Source organism: Pyricularia grisea, chromosome I, assembly GCF_004355905.1.
Source record: "Pyricularia grisea strain NI907 chromosome I, whole genome shotgun sequence".
In the NCBI taxonomy this organism is placed as follows: Eukaryota; Fungi; Ascomycota; class Sordariomycetes; order Magnaporthales; family Pyriculariaceae; genus Pyricularia; species Pyricularia grisea.
In genome coordinates, this window is record NC_044973.1 from 2,154,239 (window position 1) to 2,177,448 (window position 23,210).

A 23,210-nucleotide genomic window follows, 5' to 3' on the forward strand; every position below is an offset into this window, starting at 1 on the left:
TCGTCCAATGCAGCTAAACCAGTCGAATCACTTATCGTAACACCAAAAGATCTTATCGCCCTGGTCTGGACCCACTATTTGTCAAACGATTGTGGGGCCAGGACTTAACCTTCCATGTTACCTGCACGTCATCGCTGCTTGTCGTTGCCCGGACTGAACCCCGAATTTCGCAGTTGAGCCCCCTCAAAGCTTAACTGCGATTGTATTTGCGCCCAAAAAAATCCCAGCAGCTGGCTGCCCGCGTCTTGGAAAAATTATCTAGATAATCTCGTCGTTAGCCCTCAAAGAATGGCGGACGTACCCCGCAGGGCAACGGCGCGCCTGCGCAAGACTTTCCAATACCCGACAGACGACTCCTCATCAAGCACCCCGGAGGTTTTGGACGAAGAGGGTACGTACGTGCCTTTGCGCTTCCTCATATCATCCCAACAAAACGACTAATATTAAAAACCACCGCTGCCCAAAACAAACAAACACACCAAAAAAAAAACAGAGCAAGATAACCTCATCCAGTCCCTCTCGGACCAAAACGCATCCAGGAACGCCCAGTTCCGCATCGCCATGCTCGCCCTGCCAGTGCTCTCAACCCTCCCGTACCTGGTCCTCCTCTTCCGCCGCCCCGAGGCGTCCCTCATCCTCCCAACCCTGCTGGGCATATCCTCGCTGGCCTCGACCACGTGGCTGCTCTACGCCCAGGAACCGACCGAGACGGGCATCGCGGTCCTGGACGAATGGGCTCGCGGCGCCGGCCAAGACAGTAGCGGCAGCAATAATCCACCATTCTCCCCTCTTAGGCGAGCGCCCGGCGGGAGCAGGAGGCGTCGGCTGTCGTCCTTCTCCGCGGCTGCCGGCGGGGGGATTGGCGCATATGGACGAGGCTACAGGTCGCCGCTCGAGACGTACCTGCCGCTCCTCAATGCTGGATTGTGCGCCCTGCTTCTCTTGATGGCCGTCTTGATCGCCCTGACGCCGCCGCAGCAGGGACGGTCGGCGCCTGAGCACGTGAGTCGGGTGATGCTGGCGTGCCTGCCTGCGGTCGTTTACGCAGTCGTCGTCGCTGCCAAGCTCGTCATGTCGAGCGTCGATCCCGAAAGGGATCTCACGGGGCTCAAGTATGAGAACAAGGGCGCGTGATTTTTTGCCTCTCTAGGTATTTTCTTTTTTTTTTTTTGTTTGTTCTCTTTCTCTGTCTCTACTTTGTCCTTTTGGGTTTTGTTTTGTCAGTTTTCCCCCGAACTTGAAGGAAAGGGGCCCAAGTTATGATGGAGCCGCTTTGGTTTGTGAAAGGAGCTGTAACAATATGCACGATTTATTGAGTATGATACCTCATCCAACATGAAACTTTAAGGCTGGACACACTACCGCCTAGTTGCGTTACTTTTTCACTTGTATTAGATACATCCTAACGGGGAGGTCTTTTCTCATGCTGCCAATGACGTGACTCGATTTCATCCATCCCTAGCCCCACGATTTCTATCTGTTAAACCTCTCACCGAAATAGACGAAAACAAAAGAAAATAATGCAAGGACTTCGTTACATGTCAATGGATTCGTTAAACCGTAGCACTCCATTACCCTTCAGAACCCCATCCACTCCATTAGGTAGGCGCGGGAAGCGGTCCATGACCAGACCGCCAGTCTCCGGCTGCCGTTCTCTTGACTTGTCGACCACGAGAGCCAGGCCGTGGGATTTGATGGCATCCACAAGCGCGGGGACCATGTCCTGTTCACACAGTAGTCAGCATTCAGTTGCGTATACCCAAGGTCCGGCGGCCCAACGCAAGTTTGGAAAGACTCACAAATAAACAAGAGCAACATATCAAGCCCATGAAATTGTTGCTCTCTGCCGTCCTCACGGCTTCCTTGATCGACGAAGTCCTGCTGCCGCATGCCTTCTCGGTACCGCCAATCTGGGATGTCATACCATCCGCCATCTCCTGGCCGAGATCGTTACACAGAAACACGGGGAAGTTCGGCTGCTTCCAGTTGAGCGCCGTGCACAGGCTGGGGTTGTACGAGCTGAAGACGACGGATCTGACCACATCCGGCGCCTGGGCCCGCTGTGCACGCGCGTGGTCAAACACCACGGACAGGACGTCGTCCGCAAAGGTGTTCATGTCCGCTCCAGGCCCCAGAAGTCCCAATTCCCTGTCCTCCTCCGCAGTCGGGTAGATTATCTGCAGGTTGACGTGCATGCCTGCCGGCAGCATGAGGAATGCATCTTGGAGTCGAATGCCCGAAGTGGCCAGTATCTCGTGCACATCCGAGATGCGGTCCGGCGGTGTCGATGCTACTTGCCTGGCTATACCCGATACCCTTTCGGTGACGTTGTTGAATACAGCAGGTCCGGATGCCGCTACGGCTATGGCAAACTGCTCGTACTTCAAGCGAGCGACCGGGACTTCGACCCCATTACCACAGCTTACCGTCCAGTAGGGCCAAAGGACGGGCACCCCATCGCTCGTTTGCTGCACGTGGAGACGTACAAAATCCCCAGAGAGGCTAGAGCCCGACACAAACGTGCTTGGTTGCCCGTCTAACTGACTTGTGGCCTTCCAGTATGTCTCAAAGTCCGATATCTCAAGCGGAACGCCTCGGAACGGCTTAATGACTTGAGTGTGAAAGCTGATCTGACCTATGGCTCGCAACCTCGGGTCAAATAGCGGCAGGCAACAACTGCTACCTGCGCTACTCAGCAAAGCCCGGAAAGTGCTCGGAAGGGCCACGGTCTTGGCGATGACTTTGGCTCCGTAGGCAGGGAAGACGTCGAAGTCCAAGGTGAAAGAATCGAGATTGTCAACATGGAATGAAACGAGACGGGTATCCTCTTGGAAAGGGAGTATGATATTCTTGGGAATCAGGTCGGACGCCTTGGAGGAGATGGTGAGTCGAGAGGCCGGGTACTTGCTGTTGTGGAAGAACATTAGCGGCTGCTGGCCACCCTCGCCAAAGTTGATCTGGACGACCGTCTTGGTGTCCAAGAAGTTGTGCCCATATCGACGCAACGGGATTATTGGCGGCGGTAGCTCCAGCACTGGAATTGCATCGGGATCCAGTGCCATTGGCATTGGGGCACTACTGCTGCCCAGAAGGCCGAGGGGTGTGGCTGGAATGGGTCTAACCAGCGGACTCGGGGCATTGGTTCTATTCAAGGGACTCAGGAGCTTCATGCACTCCAAATGGCCCTCCCAAGCCGCATAGTACAGAGCTGGAAGGCCCTTCTCGTCCAGGATATTCGGGTCGACTCCAACCTCGAGAAGTGCCCTGAGACAAGGCAAGTTGCCCTCGCTGGCGGCGTGGACAAGTGGTGTCCAACCGTAGAGCTTATCCATCTGGTTGAGGTCTGCTCCATACTGGTTGAGTAGTAGAAGCAGGTCTGGGGTCTGTCCCGACCTTGCCACCAGATGCTGAGGGTAAAGTCCTTCTGCATCCGGCACAATCTTGGCACCCTGCTTCAACAACAACTCTACAATTGCTGCTGAGCCATGCTCACATGCCAAGTTTACGGGAACGTGGTCTGTGTCTGATATGGGATCAATGCGTGCCGAGTTCACCAGTAGTAGGTTGACGCATTCATAGTGTCCATGTATTATGGCGTGAATGAGCGGCGTGAAGTTGTCATGGTCGATTAGGTCGATAGTCTTGGGGTCGGCTGCAGCAGTTGTTAAATTGGATTTCAAGGTCAACGGTTGCGGCTCAGGGGCGTCTGTGCACCCCTTCCTTATTCAAACAGTGGACGAGATAATTATGCGTGCCAAAGACTGAAACTCACCGTCTAGTAATGCAGCGAGCATATCGAGGCGCCCGTGCATACTGGCGTAATGTAATGGTACCCTGCCGTAGACATCTGTGCGGCTGACCGAGACCCCTTTTGACAGGCCATACTGCAGAACGAATGAGTTGCTGTATATGGCGGCTTGATGCAGGCAGTTTCTCTCATTTATGTCGTCTTCTGACTGGATATCGACCAAGCCAGTGTTCAAGAGCACCTCTAATGAGGCTTGAGGACCCTCGTTTATCGAGGCTAGAAATGTCCGAGTGATGCGTTCTTTCAGGGGAACATCCATGTCTGACGTAGCGCCGGGATCAGGAGAAGACGACCGCATCCGCATTAGCAAATCCTTCAACGAGTCCAGGTTACCCGATATCACCGTCTCAAGCAGCAGGGTGTCGACATCGCCTTCGTCGGTTCCTAGTAGGTTCTGGCTGGTAACTATATGATCCCGGTGATCACTAAAGGTCACGTTGTCGCCGTCTGCCCAAGCGCCCAGTTCTTGCAAGCTGGTAGTGGCCTGATCGGAGAGCTCGCTAATGACTGTGGCGTTGAAGAACGGCTGGACTTCGACTGCCCTAGACAGGTACAGCTCCTTTGTCTTGGACTTTGATGTCTTGTCCCATTTCTTCAGAATCTTTGAGAAGGCAGTCCCGTTGATCTCTACAAATTGCTGTAGCTTGTTCAAGTCGTTTGCGAACTGCTGAAAGCCCTCCTGAAGAGTAGCAAACTTGGCGGAGCGCCTCGAGACTCCATGACCTCTCGATTGTAAGACCTTCTTTTTGTCGAGAAGGGTTTTAAGCCGAATTTTGAGCTGCCGAGAGTACGTCCGTTAGAGCAAAGAGTCATACGCCACAGTTTAAACGCATATGGGTATTACGAGTATGGGTCAACAAACCTCGGCTTCCTTTTGCAGATAGAAAGCATTCACTTTCTCAAGCTCGCGTTCCTACGTCCATGGTCAGTATAGACTCTCCAACAGCTCTAGAAAGATCCCACATACCAGCTGGAAGAAAAAGGTTGCTTTGTTGGCCTGCAAAAGACCTTGGGGATCTAGGGTGCCGGCGGTATGGTGAATATCATTTTGTGCTCCAAGTACAGGAGTAGCAGAAAGCCTTTTGATCAGCTATTTTCACATGATTGAACATCATCAGCAAACAAAACCTAGCAAAGATGAAGGGGGCAAATGGAGGATCAGTAGACAAATATGTCGAGTTCTTCATGGCAAGTGAGCAGCAGGTCATGGAACCAGGTGTTTCTGTTAGTACCTTTTTCAGAGCCTTGTAATTGACAAAACTTGCTGCATACTCGGGGAACTCGAGCTGTCGTTTCTGTATATACTTCCCAAACTTCCTGCATCATTGTCTGGTTGTTAGCAACACTCACCCCTGGAGAGCTTTTTTTTCACAACTCTTCAAAAGCGTTTCTGGCTTGACAACATGGTGGTAAATTTGCCGTCAAGGCGTGGTCTTGGAGTGACTTACATGTTGGAGGCTGGAAGTCAAATGCCGCTTGCCGGCAAAGACTTCCAGGGGATTGGGGAAGATGCGGGGATGTTTCCGAGACACGAAGAAGCAAGTATTAATGTTTCCTGTGGTCGTTTGTACGTCGTAGAACAAGGCCAATGGGCTTTCGCGGGTGTCGCGGCGCCCAGTGTCGCACCAAGAGCGTAGCGGATGGGTTACTGGTTAACTCTGCCAGTTGATGTCTATGTCAGAATTTCCACACTAGAAGCCGATGGGCGAATGGAGAAGCACTTGGTCCAAGCAGCAAATGGAGAAAAGGGTTTTGGTGGTACAGCATAAAGTGGGACACTGCCAGAAAGGAATATTTTGCTTGTGATTCCTGTTTAAACGGGGGGGAAGTATGGATGTATGTGCTGGCTGTTCTCAAGCAAATGTACACAAGGCCGTTTTGCAAGTATGACAAAAAGGCCGTAGACAGAATGCATTCAAGAATGGCTAGGCAATCAACAGGGCATGCCAACAGCCCTGGAATTAACACGCGGTACATACCTGAATTCAGGTGATCCCCTCCCGCTCTTGTGGTCCTGCCAGAGTGGCACTTTGCGCTACGTCAGGTCGCCTCAGAAAGGAGACTCAGAGCTACGTAAGGGGTCCGCTATATGCAGCAAACGCATTAGCGACTGGGGGAGGTGGAATAAGATGTAGCAAAACGCCAAGCAGATGCTTTCCAAAAAAGCACAACTTCCGAGGGAGGTAGGCTTTCTGCAACTAGCCCGTGAGAGCATCCACGCCCTAGGAAGCTGACGTAGATTTCTATCCAAGTCAAAGGTCCCGCAAGGTTGTGACTATGTAGAAGGGGCCCGTTGCCCTGACCTCAATCCGCTTCAATAAAAAAATAAAAAAACGGAAGTGAAACCTAGGCGATGTAATGAGTCAACCGACTTCCCGTTTTCGCCCTTTGGCGGTATTTTTTTGTTGGGCCTAGATGATTGGCCTCCAAAATGTTTACTCGGGACGTCTCGGGTAGCTAGCCAATACAAAAAGGAAAAAGGAAAAAAAGGGGAATATAAAGCAAGCCTTGGTATACATACGTGCTGAGCAAATGAAAGGACCGGATGAAGCTTGGTGATGGTGTTGTCGATGAAAATCCTCACAGGGTCCTTCGTGCCAAGTAGATAATAGGTTGCAGACCTTTCTCGCTTGGCTCAATTTAGATAGTTGGATGGAGGAAGAAGCCGCCTGTCAGGTCCCGTGGTAAAGAATCTCAAACAAACCAGGTAGATGAGGTGAGATACTCTTAAACTTTTGGAGCTTTTCCTTTTGAGGGTGCAGATGCCTACCTACGTAGGTAAGCGACTGGCGAAGAAGACGTCGGCGCGGAGGGTTCTGTTAGGTTTCCTATCGTTGCCGTGAACTAGTAGGCATGGCCTACCGGTACAGTGAACCGTTACGTTACTGTCGTTCTTTTGGTCTACCTCTTGGATGTATTGTATTGGGACTGTCGTTGAACCCCCCGGTTCCTTCAGTTTGCGCTGGTCCAATCAGCGTGGTGGGTTCGCCCATGTGCTCGCACGACACGCTAAGTGCCTATAGCCGCGAGGCTGGAACGTAACAGTGGATGTGGACGTTCATGGCGGGGCGGGGTACGACCAGCTCCCTTTGGCCCGCTAGCGTGCCCCGAGCCGGGGGACACCTGAGGGGTAAAAATGTGTGCATACTGTACTGTACGTACCTAAACTTCAGACATAATTACTTTGGTAGCAAGCCGTTGCACATTTGATAGTTTCCATCACATGAACTCTTTATTGTTGACATGATTCTCATTTCAGAAACTCCTCTAACCGATCGCAACTGTATGAATCCGAAAAAAATATTGATAGATCGATTCTTGGCTGGCAAACCTGGCTTGCCGTGAGTGCACACACTCTCTAGTCTTATACATCGGCTAAAACCGAACTTGGGTCCTCGCTCGAACGCGAACTGCATGTGGCCTTCCATTGTACCATAACCGAGCTTGCTCTATTGAAGCTCGTCTGTTTCCATCTCCAGTCTGGATTTCGAAGGGAACGAGATTCTTGAGGTCAACCAAAATCGGACAACCAGCATGTGGAATGGAAAAACGAGATAAAAAGAAAATTGGTAAAAAGAGTCATCTCTCGCACTCGAATGCTGCTGGTTCTGACAGAAACCTAGATGCAAGGTTATGGTATCTAGACCTAGCTCGTACCCGTATGCAAAAGGTCTTGCAGTCCCGTGGACAATTTCATCGCGGCGCTTGTTGCGTTTTCTTTGGCACTGCAGAGTTGCCGAGAAATATAAGCAGATCCGAAAAAAAAACAGGTGGGATATCAATACTGTCAGGTCTGGGAGGGAAAAAATTGTATCCAAAGAATCGCATGGCATGAATGTCGTGGCTTCGTGGCATCCTCGGGCGGTTTTAATGCCCTCCATCCGTCTTCATGCTGGTATAGCTTCTCGTTCGGTATCTGGCTTCACTGTTGTAGACTCGGCCGCAACCGGGTCCTTGACCTTTGGTAGATTGGTTTGCGGCGCATTTGGTAATGCAGAGACACCATTCACCTCTGCCTCCAAAGCAGCGAGCTCGTCTTCCACCTCGTCCTCGTCTTGGTTTGACATGCTGTTGCCCAGCATCTCGCTGATTTCCTACAATCGGAATCATCAATGTCAGTAAACGGTATATATATTGGGAATCGGTTTGCTGAGGCGACATTGCCACGGTCGAACGTACCTTTTGATATGCGATAGCATCTGCCGTTTCGCCCATCAGCTTCTCGACATGCTCTATGCCTCCCATCTCCTTGTGTATCTCCTCGAGGACCTTTGTTCCTTGCTGTAGTCCAAACACGACATCCTTTTGTATCAGGGCAAATTCGACACTATTTGCCAATTTCTCGAGTTGGTCTAGTTGAGAATCTGTTTTTGCAAGCAGAGACTCCTGATACTTCTTCCGCCGTAATGCCAGCAATGCTCTTTTCTTATCGCCCTGTTCAAGCATCCGTTTGGCTATCTCCGTCTCCTTATCCGTCAGGATAGTAATCTTTTTCTGGTAACGATGTAGCTTGTCGCGTTGGTTTTTCAGGTCGAGTATGGCCCTATATCAAAAAGGATCAACAGCCCGTTAGATTGGGCCATGATCAGGATCTGCGGCGTCGAGGGGCGTAGACACACTTATCCTGGGCTGTGACTTTGCTCCCGCTGTTACCCATACTTGCGAGTAATGCGCTTCTCCGGAAGATTGCAGCGAAAGATGAGTTTCACGCGGGCAAGCAACTATCATTGGGATTGATTCTAGACGGTCGAGTTTGGAGGATATAGCGCGCGAAAATACGGTCAGTTTTATCATTGCCAAGTCACGCGTCGTGTCGTGCTGTTGTCGCAGAGTTCCAGTAGCCGCATCTTTCTAGAAGAAGACTAAGCCGCATCCATGCCGCAGGCATTCGTCATTCATTCTCAGCTGCACGAGCTTTCTCCAAGTCTTGGAAGCCCGCCCACGCGAGCTGGACGCCCAGGATAGTCGTTCAGGTCCATTTGCCCCACTTTTAAAACCTCCCCGCAGTATCGAATGTAACACTCTCTGTTGCTGTTTCGTCTCTGCTGTGCCACAGGGTGTGGGGAGACCGCCAGTGGCTGAAGCTGGCGATAATGGTTGTGGCGCCACCCGACCTGCCAAGCTGCTTTCGTCACTGTCATTCGTGTTAATACACCCAAGCTGGCATTAGATTAGATGCATGAACTGTGTGAATTGTGCACCCCTCTTCCAGTTGACATCTTTCTGAACAGGCTGAACTCATTTTGTACCTTTGGCCTTTTCAACTTGACTTTCTTTCTTTTGGGAGCAAACCTCGCATATATTTTATTCTCTGCTGCTTTGGGACCACAATTACATTGCTTTTTCAAAGCAACCCACCATGTCTGCGCAATCCGACGCTGTAAGCCTTTCTTCAATCCCGGGTTCATCCCAAATTCCACACAGTCTGCTTGATGCCCAGTTTCTTTCTTGACGCCACCAACCCGCCCATTCTTCCTCCGGTTCACCCAACTAATTACCATCATTCCATCTTAGAATAAAGTCTCGGGCACTGCAGTGTCGGTCCCGGAGTCCCCAACCACAGCCAGACCCTTCGAGATGGATGACGACGATGTTCAAGAGTCGACCGGGTTGGAGTCGTCTGGGACGGCAACCGCGCCAGGAGCGGCATCAACCACAACTGGTGCCGCAACATCAACAGCGAGAGCAACTGAGGAGGCGGCGCCGCCAAAACCTCCGAGACCTATGACCGAAGCACAAAGGCACCAGATGATGCTCAAGGAGGCCTTCCCTACGCTCGATGATGCTGTCATCAGGGCTGTCCTGACCGCCAGTGGTGGAAAGATTGACCCTGCCTTCAACGCTCTTCTGGGTAGGCCTTGCTCATCCCTCTTCCTTTTGTCTAAAAAGAAAAGACTAGCTCACTGACATGTGGTAATACGGGTGTACAGAAATGACCGACCCAGATGCCGCCAGCCGTGAAGTAGATGAGCCCGCACCCCCGCAGCCTCCGAGGCCGCCTGTTGTTGAAGGCGCAACAGCGCAGTCCCAACTGGAGGCAGACGAGCTGTACGCTCGGCAACTGGCGCAGCACTACGAGAACGTGGGCGCATACGAGGAGCGAACCAGCCGCCGGCCGGCTCGTCAGCAGACAGGTTTGGATCCTAGCCGGAACTACCGTAGCCAGAGTGGCGCAAGCCGGGAACCAGAGCGAAACTTTATGGACGATGATCTCCCCATAATCAAGGAAAATCTCCGCAAGGGCTTCCAGGAAACGCAGAAGACGGTCAACACATGGTTTCAGACTATCAAGAAGCGCATCGACGAGGAGTTTAGCGATGAGCCGCAGCAGCAGGGACAACAGGGTGTGGGCCGTGGTCAGTCATCGCAAGCAGGCCGCAGTCAGTATGGAAGTGGACGGGCCAGCGCAGACGCCAGTCGGCGCAGTGGCGATTACGAGCGGTACGACGCAGACCCTCAAGTGCTCAGTGATGACTTTGCTGGTATGAAGTTCAACACCGACGGAAGTAGGTTCATGTCCATGCCCGTCATCGGGAGCCAATTTCGCCTTTTCCATCAATCAGCTATGCTAATTTTTCCACAGCTCCTGTTGGCCGCGCCCAACCGAACCCAAACATATTCCGCCCGCCACCACCCTCCGTCTCACCAAAGCCTGGTGGTGATGGCCGCAAAGTCGCCTTCCGGGATGGAGCTGAAGAAATTGGTGACGTTTACAACGTCTCACCTCAGTCAACCGGTACCTCACCGGCACCAGGCGCAGGCGCCACGGCATCAGGTACCTCCGGCAAGCCGAGCAAATGGCAGCCCTTATCCACGGTCGAACCCAGCCCGATCGCGGACAACGACCCTTTCAGCTTGGGTGACAGCGATGACGACAAGGACAGCTCCCATACCAGCTCAGGGACCAAGGGCCACAAGAAGACGGCCTCGTCCACGTCGGGTGGTGACATCAAGATGGAAGACGCGGAGCGCCTGCGCAAGGCTGCGGCGGAAGCCATGAATGAAAGTTTGGTGGATGACAAGAAGAAGGGTGGAGAAACCACGGTGAAGAAGGATTAGAGTTACAAGCCGTGAGCGGCGTATGCTAAGCTTCTAGGGCCTGTTGCGTATTTGACAATTGTGCACGATTTAGACACGTATATTCCCCCCCCAATTCGCTCGTTATACCGTCCTTTGGCAATACAAGACGCTGGCGTGTCAAAAGATTCTGTGGAGTATTGGTCGTGATTGACACCATTAATAATAGAGAATGTGATGTAGTCAACAGAAAAGCCCAGTTGAATGAATGGGCTCGGCTAAGAACATCAAAATGTATATATAGTAGGATCTTTTTGCTGCGTATTTTACTGGACCTGAACAATAGTTCTATTTTAGTTCTTTATGAAAGTCAATATTTGGGTTTCCCTTACTCAAATGATTTTTCTACTATTTATTGTCCGTACAAAAATCACAAACTCCGTTCGCCTTGCCCATGGAATGGTATACACTAATGTATCCCGGGTATCTTCCGAATCGAAAACACGATTTGCCCCAGCCGTATTCCTCACGTCCTCACAAGAGTCGCGCCAAACAAAATGTTTCCTCCAGCCACATGAAGACCATCATCCACTAAAAATTACTCTTATACATTAAACCAGTGCTCTGCTGGACTCACTCTGGTCCATGGACAAGGGTATTTAGCACATGATCTCTGAAGCGATCCCGACAACAGGACCAAAGTACCATGAAACTATGCTTCACTCACCTCGTATACTTCGTATTGTGGTCGAAAACCGGCAATGGGAATTTTGAGATTTAAACCCAAGGCTTGTTTTTTTAATCGAGGTGGATGTACTCTACACGTGGGGCGAAGGTGGATGGGCGATGCTCGGTCTCATTGACGTACTGTCTTTCTCGAGACGCATGTCCCGCATGCCTTGTAAAAAGTGTCAGTCAGTATCGAAACATGAAATTTAAGCGAATCGGCAGACTAACATCAAGCCCGCAGGCGGTGCCACTCTGGTCCAGTGGGGCTCTCTAAGTCCATCTGTCGTAGGGCGCTCATCGTCAAATCGCATGGAAGGTATTTCCTCGCCGAGAATATGATGTCGTTGACAAGACGCATCCTCTGGCCGTGGACGGTATTGAGGGGATGGCGGTCTGACAATCGCACCACGAGGCTGCATCGGCAGTTGTTCGCGATGTTGTGGGATATTCCGTACTTGAGATTGGGAGTAGACTTCTCTTGATGGTAATAAACGCCTGGAATATGCTGCAGCTCGAGGATCATTGTGGTCAACCACAGGAAGACCAGCAATATCAGGTTGCATCAAGCCGCGTTCCCGCATTGTCGGAGTATATGTGCTATCAGGAAGAAATGGGCGGGCGGATGCAAACACAGGCCTGGCAGCAGAGCGAGCATCATCTGCCGACACCGGCCACCCACCGCTGCCTGTTGACATGAGCTGCTCAACATTTCTTCTTCTATCCCAATCCTCAACCAAAATGGGACGGCGCTCCGTTCTAAGGAGCACGGTCTCGCGATGATTAGAGTAAGGACCTCGAGGCTCGACTCCAACTGTTGGCGCGATGCCACGTTGTGACGGCCAATGCTGTGAAGCTGCCAGTAAGCCATGGGAGCGAGAAGTATGATGGTGCTGGTGCGAACGCATATCCATATACTCCCTTCTGTCGTCAGGCAATACCAAGTATGAGCCTTGGTTCCGCTCCGACATGCCGATCACATCAGACGAGCCGACAGGTCTAGAGGACAATCCTCCGCCACTAATCCGGTACTTAGCCGCCGTGTTAGGGTCAGGATTGAGATAACCACGCTCTTCAGTGCGGTCAAACGCTGCAGAGGGTTGTGGAGAGCGATAGGCCGGGCTGCGAGACCGTCGCCGAACTGATATGCCAGCGGACTGTCGTTCATGTACTCGTGGGGGTAAAGTGCGGACAAAGATTGGACTGTTGGGATTTTCGGGAGATCTAGGCTCGATTGAAGGAACCAGATAGTCCTTAAGCTCCAAACCTTTGACTGCTGTTGAAATGGATGCCCTTGGGTCCACTGGACGAGAAGGGCCGCTGAGAATCTCCTCAGCAGGGAGCAGGCCAGGACGGCCATTGCCCCTACTTGGAGGTGCTACTTGTTGGCCGCGCGGATTGTAGGGTTGGTAGGGCTGCATATCCGAATGATTGTCGACGCTGCGCAAGGGCACCGAAGGAGCAGCAATCACCAGGGGGACATTTTCATGGCGAACCCTGTTCTGAGCCTGCTCCCACCGAGTCTGTGCAACAGCCTCATAGCGCCTGAAGTTTGTCGAGTTGAGTCTTCTGTGGAAGGTCGGCCCAGAACTGACTGGGATGCGGGGCGGTCGGAACTGGTCCCCTTGTCCACCAGTCACGTACCCTGGCCGATACGGCTCGGGCCTGTATGGAGCCTGAGTGCGGGGCGACGACATATCGCCATCAATCTCGCCAGCCTCGGTCTGATCGCTGTCCTCGGTCTCCGAACTATCATCTTCACTGTCATCATCGTCCTCGTCGCCATCATCGTCAGAATCCTCAGAGTCTGAGATGACAATCACCTCCCGTAGGATCTCATCCAACTGATCCCGGCCAGTCTCTTCGTCTCCTCGCCACTTGACGATAAAGTCGAGACATGTGGCCTCGATTGCTTTCCTGGCGGTGGCCCAGCCATGAGTCCTCCAGAGCTCGTCGTACGTGGTATGGGTATGGCGAATATGTGCAAGAACGGCGAGCTGCACCCGTCGTGACAGAGTCAGGTCGGCTGCCAGCCCTACTGTTTCTCCGCCTCCCTATGTAAATCCATAGTTTATTATTTAACAGTCCGACAACGAGGGCATAGTATGACTGGGGTTTATATACCTTCCGAAATGAGCGGTCAATGACCATCTGTCTGTCTGTATTTGGCATACGCGGAAATAGGTCTCTTAGTGCAGCATCTGCTTGGGCATTGATCTCCTCTTGGGTATCAGGAATTGGCTCTGGACGTTTGTCACTAGCTGTCTCCAGGAAGTATTCCAAAGATTGACCCAGTGAGGTCCTAGCTTGTTCGACGATGGTTCGCCGGATGTGATGACCGACTCGGTTCATGTGTAGACCGAGCTGACTGCCGTCGCCGTGGTCCATAGCCTGGGTGTAGGGAGTGTCAACGTAGGCAATTATTATATCGTCATTGGGGGAGGAGTACGGGCAGGCGTACCGAGACGATGAAGATCATGGCATCTTGCTCTCTCGAGAGCTCCTTACAAGCCTTGGTAAGGTCCGGGTTACCAATCGGGACAAATTCAAACCCTGGCGGTGGAGTACGGTCTGTTGTAACCTGCGGTCCAAATCGTCAGGATTTTTTAATTATTTGGTAACGCACATAGTAGAAGGTCTATCGACAACGAGCATCCGATGAAGATAGTATCGAGATTGCCAAGAACTCAATACGGTGCGAGTACCCCCTACCTGGAATTCCAATTTCTTCTTCTTTTCTGTGTTCTCAACAATCTCAAAATACGTGGTGTGCTTTGAGGATATAACTGGCGCAGGCCGTCGCACGACGAGGCTAGGCAACGGAGCGGCGGCCGACGCCCATCTATCATTGCGTCGAGAAACTGCCTTCTTGCGTTTTTGAATACTCTTTCCTGTACCCGTGCCAGTAGCAGTCTTCTGCTTCTGCGATTTCTTCTTTTTGCTCGCCATTAGATAGATTACCTTGAGATAAATCTGCCAATGAACTATGACATTGAACACTGATAAAACGGTGGCAACAAAACACCTGGATTCTTCCCGATGAACAATAATTTGTCACAGGTGACTCAATATTGGGTCCTTGGATCAACCTGGAGGGGAAAATAGATTGATCTTCGCTTGCGCGGACGCACGCACACACGCACGCACGAAAATGTGCTATAGCGTGCGTGTTCCGCAGCAAGCAGGCGAGAGGCTCAGGCAGACAGACCTAGTTGTCCCAGGAGCTGTTCTGTCGCAACGAGTAGAACCAGAGGAAGTGAAAGCGATGGTAAGAGAGACACGGTGTGTCGACGAGGTCAAGACGCCTCCGGATCGGGCCCAAACACGGAGAGGTTTGGGCTTTGATGTCAGAGTTTGCAGTTTCCAAAGACGAGCTTTGAACCAGCAATACCCACCAAGGCGTCAAATTAACTGTCAAGGGTGACAACAAGAGACGGACAAAAAAAAACGAACAAGCACGTTGTATCGTCCAGTTGGACTGTCAGCGATCGCCACAGTTAACCTGCTGCGGCAGAGATTCGCGGACGACAGTTTGGTTGATGATTGAAAGGAAAGAAGCAAGCTCGTAATCCTGATTGATGAGCGCGTGGTCTTTCAGCTCAGGCAGTCAGTCTTGTGAGGTTGGGCAGCGAAAAGCATCTAAGGATTGGATTTAACGTGGGGTGCTGCATTGGTTACGTAATTGTAGCTTGATACTGTCTGTCAAAAGGTCTCAGGCTTCGAACCGACATTTTTTGTTACGCACGTGACTGCGGCCTGTGCCCCGTCCACTCGCCTTCCATGTCCTCGAGACGGTAAACTCGGCAGCGTAGGTACTGCCTTTTGTAGAAGCCTCCAAAAGGAAAGTAAAATGAAACCAAACAAATTAATAGTAAACAAACCCAAAAAAGGCGCTCTGAAACTTTCAGGGAATATCCGGGTGAAATTTTTGTAAAGATTTTTTTTTTTTTTTTTTAATACGGGGAACTCCAAACATTTGCCAGTCTGAAATAGCACAAGATTCCAAGGTACATCCTTAAACATAGATACCTAACCAGGGTTAGGCATCTTGACCAGTACCAGACGTCGACATCCCCAGTCATCAAGGTTACCCCATCAAAACAACATTCCTGCGTCTGTCTTCCACAAGCTCGCAAATCATAACGTTTCTACGTTGTAAACCGTCATTATTCAGGCTCCCCACCACCATAAAGTGACCTTAGTGACTGGGGAAATCGGTTGAAAAGCCGGGAAGCACAGCATTGGTGAGGCCACTTAGCCGGCTACGATGGCCGACTTTGACCTCGGAGCTTCTTTCATACCGGCACTGCATAAGCCTTCTTCTTTGTTGCCTATCGCCAGGCACAAGGACAGCTTACTATATGTAGTAGAGAGCAATCCAGTCACAGTTGTCATTGGACAAACTGGGTCAGGAAAAACAACTCAGATCCCGCAGTTTCTTGAACAAGCTGGCTGGTGCTCTGATGGGAAGGTCATCGGAGTAACGCAGGTGTGTTCTTGTTCTTTTTTTTTTTTTTTTTTTTTTGCCTTGCTTTTATGCCAATTTCCCCGAGATTTACTTATGTACTAGGCGGCTGACTCTTCGTAGCCAAGGCGAATTGCAGCCACCACCGTGGCATTGAGAGTGGCCGAGGAATATGGATCAGAAGTTGGCAAGGAAGTAGGCTATTCCATCCGATTCGAAGATGTGACCTCAGAAGCGACACGCATAAAGTTTCTCACCGACGGCCTTCTTATTCGGGAGGCCCTTGTGGATCCCCTGCTGTCGCGATATTCTATTGTCATGGTGGATGAAGCCCACGAGAGATCAATCAGTACCGATATTCTGCTTGGCCTGCTGAAAAAGATTCGGAAAAGGCGTCCGGAGCTACGCATAATTATCAGCAGTGCAACCTTGCAGGCGGAACAATTTCTTGGCTTCTTTTCATCAACTCCCGGAGAGGCGAAGCAGGATAAGGAAGAACCCCAAGGTACTATAGGGACGATTGTTAGCCTGGAGGGTCGAACATACCCTATCGATATCCTTTACCTGGAATCGCCGGCTGAAGACTACCTGCAGAAGGCGATATCTACAGTGCTGGATATCCACAAGAATGAGCCTGATGGTGATATTCTAGTATTCCTTACCGGAAGAGATGAGATAGAGGCTGCGGTCGATGCTGTCTCCGAACGGACTGCACATCTAACTTCCCAGGATCGCGGCCTCTTACCTCTCCCACTGTTTGCTGGGCTCTCCACTGAACAACAAATGTATGTCTTCGAAGAAGCGCCAGAGAATACCAGGAAAGTCATATTCTCGACCAACATAGCGGAAGCATCTGTGACAATAGGTGGCATAGTATATGTCGTGGATAGCGGCTTTGTCAAACTTCGCGCTTATAACCCCAAAACTGGCATAGAAACCTTGACAGCTGTGCCAGTGTCGAAGGCCGCCGCTGCGCAACGTGCTGGACGAGCAGGACGGACAAAGCCGGGCAAGTGTTTTCGACTGTACACGGAGGAATCATATACATCACTCAGCGACACCAACATACCGGAGATACAACGGTCAAATCTGGCGCCATTCATCCTTCAACTCAAGGCTCTGGGTATAGACAATGTACTACACTTTGATTTCCTGACACCTCCACCCGCGGAACTAATGACAAAGGCCCTCGAGCTACTCTACTCTCTCGGTGCTCTGGATGATTACGCCAAGTTGACAAAACCACTGGGACTGAGGATGGCCGAATTAGCTGTTGAACCAATGATGGCCAAAACCCTCCTGTCGGCCGAGTCTTTTGGCTGTTTGAGCGAGATGTTGACTATAGCTGCCATGACGAGTGTTGGTGGCGATGTATGGATTCAACATGAAGGTGAAAGGAAGCAATTCGAAAGCAGAAGAAGAAAATTCGCGGCAGATGAGGGTGATCACCTCACACTGTTGAATGTCTATCAGGCTTTTGTGTCCAAAGGGCGCAAAGAGTCTGGTTTCTGCCATGAAAACCTGCTCAACTACAAGACAATGTCCCGAGCAGTGAGCATTCGGGCGCAGCTCAAACGCTACCTGGAACGATTCGGAATCCGCGTGGATGAGACGCTAGCGTCGGGGAATACGACGGGAGGCAGCCCTATAGTGACAGGCGAACAGATTCGACGCTGTCTGACGACAGGATATTTTTCCCACGCGGCGAGGATGCAGGCAGATGGAACTTTTCAAACTGTGCAAGGAGGAACAACCCTGCATGCTCACCCAAGCTCTTTGATGTTCAATAGGAAGGCTGACTGGGTCATATTCCACGAGGTCATGGAGACTGGTACTAAAACCTTCATCAGAGACATCAGCAAGGTAGAGAAGAGCTGGCTGCTTGAATATGCGCCAGACTTCTACCAAGTAAAATGAGTCAAAGCAAAGGACGCTGCAGTTGGTCGATTCGATAATCTATGGCATTTCCATGATTACTTAGCTGTCTCATGCGAATTGAAAATAGAAAAAGAAAAGAAAAAAAAAGAGAAATTGAGAAATTGAAACAAGCGCCGCCAGAAGCAAGACTGGAGAAAATGGTCAAACAGCTAAGTGCCACCACTTCGGGCACAGCTCCCCAAATAGTCAGAGCTTTGCGGTGCACACCAATGACGCCAGCGAATTATGTGAGAGGCATCCCTGGTCATGGCCGTTGGGTTCCCAACCCTCAGATTTTGGAAAATGCAAGACCACCTAGAATTAAGCACCAATGGATGAGCTACTGTACGCCACGGCGATCACACGGCACACGAGAGATTACCAATCGAACCACCAAAGAAGGAAGCGCTTTTGGGTATGATAAATTTACTCGGAGATTGATTGACAATATTATCCCGTTGAGAGAATAGAGTTTGTTCGAAAGACTGTCACGAGAAACTATATACCTATTGATCATACATTGAGTTGGACATAATTGGGCAGGCATACGTCAGCTATCGATTTTGGACCGTTGAAAATCCACGAACCCTGCGGAAACACCGGATACCTAAAATTGGAGCTTATCTGCTACGAAACTTCTGCTTACAACGGAGTGCATGTCTGCTGGCTGACAACTGTTGGAAGCGCTCGCCTTCAAAAAGCGGGTTAACCTGATTGGTTGGTTGGCTATGCTCGGCGCTGAGGCGGCCCCTATTTTGGAGGAATTAGGATTTTCTTTCTTGGTAGCTTGGTCTAGCCTCGCCGCCTACCGCTGACAACGGATGACGAAAACTCTTGTGTTTTGACTTGGAAACTAATGCAATTATTATCACTCTGTATTTCTTGCGACTTGAACAAACAGATGAAGGCCTTTATCATATTGATGACGAAATTTCACAACGATTTCAAGATTTGTTTTATTATCCCGCAAAGGCGGTCCGGACTTCGATAAAGCCTCAAATATCTGGGCGCGCAGAGTTCCTTCATCTCCCGCTGTGCCGTTCCACGAATTTAATAGCCGGTGTGGTCCACTGAATCTCGAGATGAACGAATAGGGGACGGCCGTTGTTGAAGAAACGCCCCTGAGAAGGACACAGACGAGATTAGCGCATGGGTCCGGATCAAATTTGGCATCCAAGTTGACCAATCAGCGGCTTATTGTACCTGCAGCGGATCAAATGTGGACCCTGACAACCATGGTAGGTCCTAGCATCCTTCCCCCTGCCTGGGCTTGTCGGGACAAGAAAAGAAAGGAGAGCACATGGAATGCCCGTCCGATATGGGATGAACACACGGTTGACAAGGACAGGCATACACAGCATCACCCCCTCTCCTTGGTCAATATTGCAAAGAAATTGCCAGTCCCCAGTCTGACTTTGCTGGTCCGTCCTGTCCCGCAATGGATGTTTTCATTGCTTGTGCATGCATGTGCTGTATCTTACTATTTTCATAGTGCAAAAGAGGAGACGGACCAGGGCATGTGTACTGTGAGGTCCTTGCCATTACCAGACCGAATGATTGACAGGCTTCCCCTTCACACCCCCAGCACCACCGCTATCCAAGGCCAGCCTGTGACAACCACGGACCTGGCCGTTTGGTTTCCTAATCTGTAAATGTGCTCCGCCCCGAAACCTCCTCCCAAAATCTTGCGGTCCATCCTACACTCTTTTTCTCTTTTCTCTCCTTCCCTTTAGTGTGCGTGATAATTCCACCCTCACGACGACACCAAGTCTAATTCACGTCCTCGTCGACGACGGCATTCGCCCTTACACTCATTTCAACAGTCTGCCTGCAGGCGTTCCATTCCTTTTTTTAACATTCCAACACGACGACACGCTGACTAGGCTCTCGTAATCGTTCATTCATTCATTTATTTATTCACTCAATCACTCACTTGCTCATCCACTCACCTACTTTGCCTAGCCAGCCTTCTCGGAATTGTTCTCTCACTCAACTTTTTTTTAAAGACGACGGCTTAATCTGATCATTCCCGAACGACCTAATTCAACTGCTCTGCTCTCTCGGCTGAATCTACGGAGCCACAACCACAGTAATTGCTTCTGGGTGTTTCGCCAAATTTTAGTCCAAATTGCGTCCAAATACTTCGTCTGTTGGACCAATATCACCGTGTTCCCGCGATCGAAAGCAACAAAACAGGAACCTCAGTATACGGCTATGCTTGAATTATAACGATACGCCAAAGATCATACGCCTGCCTCCTGACCTGGACTCATCGTCCCGGGACATAATTTTTTTTTTTTACAACAGGAAGGCTTTTAGTATAATTGCGGAGAAGATGGTTGGAGTTACCGTTCGCGATGGAGAATACCACTTGGTTTCTCGGAAGCCTCTGATGGGTAGAGATGCCAGCGCACCGGCGCTGCCGATCGCTGCTGATGGCACTGGTTTCTTCAAGCGGCTTGTATCTCGCCAGTCTTCCGACGATTGCAGCAATGGTGATAACTCGAATCTTTGCGAGAAGCCTGTCACCAGCCAAACTCTCGCCATCCCCATAGCACTAGGGGTCACGTAGGTGCTGTCTGGTGTCCCATACGCTTCGAGATGTTCTCTGACACTAAAAATCTACAGAATCCCGCTGGTTGCACTGGCGGTAATGCTTATCTGGTTGCACCGTAAGAACGTTCGCAGGCAGATGCAAGAGGATGCTAATGACCCGCATAAGTCACTCGACTTTGGTCTGGACATGGGCACGGGCAAGCGCAAGAGCAAGCTCTTTGGAGGGGAGAAACTTGGCGGCCCTCACAATCGACAGATCTCGATGGACATGAACCTCTCGAGCCCGTACCTTCTGCCTCCCAACATGCAGAACTCACGCGAGTCGATTCATTCTTTGGCCAAGACTCTGCACAACGAGGACCCTTACCGTCATATCAACCAGTACAACGCCAGCGATGCCGGATCTCTGCGTTCCTACAAACCCGGCGGCGTGGATCACCCTACAGGCCCCAAGATCACAGTCCCTACCACCCGCAAGGGTTCGGTCCAGACAACCTCGCCGACATCGACGATTGGCTCTGTGCCCCCGCGTTACGAAGCATCTCAGGACGATTATGTTAAACCTCCTCCACCAGCAGCCCTGAAATCCCCGACACAGGCTGATTCCACCCCCTACCCTGATGACAAGTCGAGCCCCCTCGCCACGGTTATGCCCTCCGTCCCCGAGATCCAGGAACCGAAACCTGCTTCGTTGCCGAAAGAATCATCGCAAGCCCCTAGCCTCGCGGCGCTCCCTCCTTCCTCACCCTTGGCAATCTCGGCTCATGACAACTCCGGCCCTTTCTCCGACAACTACAAGGCATTTGACTTCTCCCAGGACCCTGCTTACAGTCCTCCGACGCAACCTCTGCCGCAGCTTCCTACCATCAACACGGAGCTGGCTGCCCCCGCACCACTGAACGTCGACCGTCAACCAATGACCGCACCTATTATTGGCGAGGGTCAGTACGCCGAAAACATCGAGCACGTGGAGGAACGTGGAAGGTCACAGCATCGCCGCCAATCGTCTGAATATCCCCCGGAGCCTTCACTGGCCAGCCTAGGTCTCCCGCAGCAAGACAACAAGCGCCTCTCAGTTGGTTTCCAGGACAACAAGAGACACTCAGTCGGCTTCCGGCCACTGCCTCCCAGTGAAGTCACCGAGTCCGAGGACCCGGAGACCAGGGCCAACCGTATCCGATCATTCTACAAGGAGTACTTTGACGACAGCAAGAACGCAGACCCGATGCCCCCGCTGCAGGAGGGATACAACTACCACCCAGGTAGCGGTCAGGGAAACAACCAAGGCGGCCAGTACTACGAAGACTATGACCAGAGCTACCTCAACGACGCTGCTTACTATGACCCCGACACCAACTCATTCGTCATGCCATATGCCCAGCCCGTTGCTCGTCGTGCCATGACACCGCCTCCATCGGGCTCCCGGTTCCCCGGTCCCAGGGGCGGCCCTAGGCGACCCCACGCCGGCTCTGTCGGTGGAATGAGCATGCCAGGTAACCGTGGGCCCCCTCGTCGTCCCGGATCCGCTGCTTCAAACGGCCAATGGGGTCCTAGGCCTGGATCATCTGCATCCAACCCACACAACCGCGCTAGGGCCGGAAGTGCCATGTCTGCCTCGAGGAAGCCAATGCCCCCACCTGCGGCACTGACCACCCTCCCCAACCCCTCGAAGCTGCGCGATGATTCTTTTGCCATCATGGCTGCTGTTGACTTCGCACCGCCTTCTACCTTTAAGGATCAGGCCGTTGGCCGATCGCAGAGCCCCGCTGGAGGAGAGAGGCTTGCTTACCAGGCACCTGCCATTCACTCTCCCTTGGTGTCTGCATTTGACGAAATGGCAGCCCTCCCTAGCCCGTAAGTTGATCCGGAACATTTGTTTGCCGTGTTACTTGATCTTGTTGGGAATGCTTCTAACCTTATGTTACAGTCACCTCTTGAGGAAATCTAGCACATTCACCGGTCTTGATTTCGCTCCTCCCCGGAAGTTCAAGGATGCGGATACAATGAGCGACGCGGGCAGCATCCGCAGCAACCGCAGTGGTATCTCGGCCGTACAGCTTGGTGCCATTAGAAGCGGCGCTGGGCGTGTCAGCCGCCTGCCGGGCGATCAAATCTTCACCAAAGCGGCCATGGACGAAACTCTAAAGCCATCTTGGAAGATGCGCGACTAAGAGGTTGCTAATGCGTGTTTTCGTTCCGTTCGCTAAAAGCCATGATGAAGTTGTTCCTCGCCTTGCTTGCTATTTCTTTGCGCATCAGCATCGGAGTTTGTTCTTTTTGGATTGCACGACCTGGCCATCTACAGACTAATTAGTCGTGGATTTCTATGCTCACGCTTCTCACCCTCTCATACCTTCCATCGTTCTGCCCTTTGACAGATGGGATGAATGTGATGATACTGGGTAATGTCTTGTTGTTGTCTTTTATTTCTATCTTTTTTACATTTTGTTGACGTGTACATATCACAACCAATGTGTCAAAATCACGTGAAGCGTTGGCCTGACAAAACACCAAAAGGATACTGTCGCTGGAATCGCTGGTTTTCATATGGCTTCGATAGCACTGACACCCTTTTCCGTGGTTACTACTCTGTTATGAATCCTCTTCTTTCTTCAACTACCGAATAGATAGGGTACTCATCAGTAATTCGGGAGCGACTAGTTCCTCGATATTGACTGTACATAGAGATTGGTTGGGACCCCCATGAAAATAACAAGAAAT

General features: G+C 51.3%; 6 protein-coding genes across 6 annotated transcripts; 4 read left to right on the forward strand and 2 right to left on the reverse strand.

The window, feature by feature from the left end:
* Positions 1 to 214: 214 nt before the first annotated feature.
* PgNI_05671 (uncharacterized protein) lies at positions 215 to 8,692 on the reverse strand. Its single transcript, XM_031125702.1, has 9 exons — positions 8,428 to 8,692; positions 7,988 to 8,351; positions 7,735 to 7,902; positions 4,776 to 4,898; positions 4,671 to 4,721; positions 3,773 to 4,586; positions 1,800 to 3,652; positions 480 to 1,723; positions 215 to 383 (listed from the first exon to the last, which is right to left on the reverse strand). Exons 1-8 carry the CDS (start codon positions 8,463 to 8,465, stop codon positions 1,535 to 1,537), a joined length of 3,600 nt encoding a protein of 1,199 aa, XP_030982357.1. The 5' UTR covers positions 8,466 to 8,692; the 3' UTR covers positions 215 to 383; positions 480 to 1,534.
* PgNI_05672 (uncharacterized protein) lies at positions 289 to 1,134 on the forward strand (the record flags this gene model as incomplete). Its single annotated transcript, XM_031125703.1, has 2 exons — positions 289 to 391; positions 494 to 1,134. 2 exons carry the CDS (start codon positions 289 to 291, stop codon positions 1,132 to 1,134), a joined length of 744 nt encoding a protein of 247 aa, XP_030982356.1.
* Positions 8,693 to 9,000: 308 nt separating the features above from the next.
* On the forward strand, positions 9,001 to 11,157 carry PgNI_05673 (uncharacterized protein). The gene is made up of 4 exons (XM_031125704.1): positions 9,001 to 9,188; positions 9,323 to 9,659; positions 9,739 to 10,314; positions 10,392 to 11,157. Exons 1-4 carry the CDS (start codon positions 9,168 to 9,170, stop codon positions 10,865 to 10,867), a joined length of 1,410 nt encoding a protein of 469 aa, XP_030982355.1. The 5' UTR covers positions 9,001 to 9,167; the 3' UTR covers positions 10,868 to 11,157.
* A 32-nt stretch (positions 11,158 to 11,189) lies between these two features.
* Positions 11,190 to 14,500, reverse strand: PgNI_05674 (uncharacterized protein; the record flags this gene model as incomplete). The annotated part of the gene is made up of 6 exons (XM_031125705.1): positions 11,190 to 11,463; positions 11,553 to 11,723; positions 11,783 to 13,605; positions 13,676 to 13,942; positions 14,013 to 14,132; positions 14,264 to 14,500. 5 exons carry the CDS (start codon positions 14,498 to 14,500, stop codon positions 11,624 to 11,626), a joined length of 2,547 nt encoding a protein of 848 aa, XP_030981859.1. The 3' UTR covers positions 11,190 to 11,463; positions 11,553 to 11,623.
* Positions 14,501 to 15,818: 1,318 nt separating this feature from the next.
* On the forward strand, positions 15,819 to 17,933 carry PgNI_05675 (uncharacterized protein; the record flags this gene model as incomplete). Its single annotated transcript, XM_031125706.1, has 2 exons — positions 15,819 to 16,040; positions 16,140 to 17,933. The coding sequence occupies 2 exons, from the start codon at positions 15,819 to 15,821 to the stop codon at positions 17,931 to 17,933; spliced, it is 2,016 nt and encodes a 671-aa protein (XP_030982354.1).
* Positions 17,934 to 20,268: 2,335 nt separating this feature from the next.
* Positions 20,269 to 23,191, forward strand: PgNI_05676 (uncharacterized protein; the record flags this gene model as incomplete). The annotated part of the gene is made up of 3 exons (XM_031125707.1): positions 20,269 to 20,501; positions 20,562 to 22,343; positions 22,417 to 23,191. The coding sequence occupies 3 exons, from the start codon at positions 20,269 to 20,271 to the stop codon at positions 22,658 to 22,660; spliced, it is 2,259 nt and encodes a 752-aa protein (XP_030981839.1). The 3' UTR covers positions 22,661 to 23,191.
* Between the last annotated feature and the right edge of the window lie 19 nt (positions 23,192 to 23,210).

Coding starts and splice junctions, on each gene's coding strand:
- PgNI_05673 (XM_031125704.1), top strand. CDS start 9,168: ATGTCTGCGCAATCCGACGCT. Junction 9,189..9,322: donor TGTCTGCGCAATCCGACGCT/GTAAGCCTTTCT, acceptor ATTCCATCTTAG/AATAAAGTCTCGGGCACTGC. Junction 10,315..10,391: donor GAAGTTCAACACCGACGGAA/GTAGGTTCATGT, acceptor ATTTTTCCACAG/CTCCTGTTGGCCGCGCCCAA.
- PgNI_05671 (XM_031125702.1), bottom strand. CDS start 8,465: ATGGGTAACAGCGGGAGCAAAGTCACAGCCCAGGATAA. Junction 4,722..4,775: donor CAACCTTTTTCTTCCAGCTG/GTATGTGGGATC, acceptor CCATGGACGTAG/GAACGCGAGCTTGAGAAAGT. Junction 4,587..4,670: donor ATCTGCAAAAGGAAGCCGAG/GTTTGTTGACCC, acceptor TACTCTCGGCAG/CTCAAAATTCGGCTTAAAAC.